The sequence below is a fragment of the Nestor notabilis genome, unplaced genomic scaffold (assembly GCF_000696875.1).
Source record: "Nestor notabilis isolate BGI_N333 unplaced genomic scaffold, ASM69687v1 scaffold36183, whole genome shotgun sequence".
NCBI lineage: Eukaryota > Metazoa > Chordata > Aves > Psittaciformes > Psittacidae > Nestor > Nestor notabilis.
In genome coordinates, this window is record NW_009921257.1 from 22,627 (window position 1) to 24,258 (window position 1,632).

Below are 1,632 nucleotides of genomic sequence, written 5' to 3' on the forward strand. Positions count from 1 at the left end.
GCGGCAGCAGAGGTGCCGCGGCACCTCTGTGTTCTTAATGATGCGCTCCTGCTCAGCTTCGTCCAGATGAGCAATCCCACCCTGGTCCCAAGGTCTGTCCGGGTACGTAACGGTGTCTTCCCTGTCAGTGTTCTGCCAGGCAATGTACTGAAGGTCCATGCCAGGAAGGGTTGCCAGGGTTTTGTAAGGGGTATAGTGTTCAGGGTTGATAGCATAAGGAAAGAGTTCCACCACTGTGGCACCTCTTGGCAGGAAGAGAGACATGACTAATTGGGCCCCATGCATACTGACCAGCATGGACGCATTGCTGATCAACCGGACGATGTCAGAAAACGAATGCTCCTCCAGAGAGACAGTAATGGTTTTCATCTGAAACTCCTGCGCGAGAGCCAGGATTAGTTCTGCCTCATTTAGGATAAGTCTGTTGATTGTTCGACTGAACACTACAATGTACTCCTCACTGGAGCTTTCCTCCATGGTGACATTCAGCTTCTGCATCATGAATTTGGTGAACTGCCTGACCTCGTTACCAGAAACCAAGATGTTAGCCTTCGGCCCTTGTGGTTGGACAAATCCGTACTGGTACCAGGTGGTAATTTTGGACAGTCCTACATATGATTTGGTAAAGCAGAGGAGCCTGCCCAGGGTTTTAAGCTGCTCCCTGAGGAGCGGCTGCTTGTTACTCAGTAACTTGTAGAGGTCAAAGTGAACACCTTCACTCCACCCTTCCATGAAGAAGAGCCGTGCCTCCAGACCTAAATCAGAGAACTGCTGCATGGTGTAATAAATGGGGAGGAGGTCATCATGAAAGACGTGCATCAGGTTGTCTGGGTTGAACCTGTTAGCAATCAGTGCCACATCAGGCACGAAGACCGGCTTTGGCATAAATTTCAGCGCAGCAGCTGGCAGCTCCACAAAGTTGAAGTACTGGGTGTTGTGATCTTCCACTGAGGAGAGGTCGAGCAGAGCCGGCTGGAACCTCCGGGAGCCCAGGTTGGGCAGCATGACCGAGGAGTTGCTATGAAAGTAGATAAACTCCTCAGCCTCAGTAGAGTAGCAGAGGGACTCAAAGCGGCAGATGCGGTCAGTGTGCATCCTGCCAGTGCACACCATCCTGGTACCGTCCTCCACCAGTGCCTGCAGAGCTTCGTGGTAATCAATCTGAACCTGAGAGAGTTCCTGAGACTGACGTGTAAGGACCAACTCCTCTTCGACCATGAAGACATGCTCTCGTAGTTTGAAGTATTTCCACAGCACGGCAGCGAGGACAGATACGAGCAGGGCATTAAACACAGCTGCTATGTTCATTCTGTTGTTAGATCCTAGCAAGATGACAGGTGGGGAATGCAATGGAGAGGGAACACATCATTAACACTCCTTGACATTGTGAGGGTGAAGACCTGTGGAAAATAAACCAAGAAAGGAACCATTTAAACATTGGGTTCACTGGGTTTACAGCTCCACCATGAATTACATTTTATGGACTATTCAAGAAAGTTTAGGCTTTTTTCAGTAATTCTTCCCTCTTCCAGGGAACAAGGAAAAAGAGGAAAAGAGTGCCAAAACACTTCCTGGTGTGTTCCCTGGAACTTTGGCTCAGTGCTTTTTGCAGACCACTCCAACAGGGACAGA

General features: G+C 49.6%; 1 protein-coding gene across 1 annotated transcript in view; it reads right to left on the reverse strand.

Annotated features, from left to right (window-relative positions):
* The window catches only part of POMGNT2 (protein O-linked mannose N-acetylglucosaminyltransferase 2 (beta 1,4-)), a 1,899-nt gene extending 502 nt beyond the window's left edge, over positions 1-1,397 (reverse strand). The window contains exon 1 of the mRNA XM_010011058.1: positions 8-1,397. Within this exon, the coding sequence (XP_010009360.1) occupies positions 8-1,308 (1,301 nt within the window). The 5' untranslated portion in view covers positions 1,309-1,397. The remainder of the gene's footprint in view (positions 1-7) is intronic.
* Between the last annotated feature and the right edge of the window lie 235 nt (positions 1,398-1,632).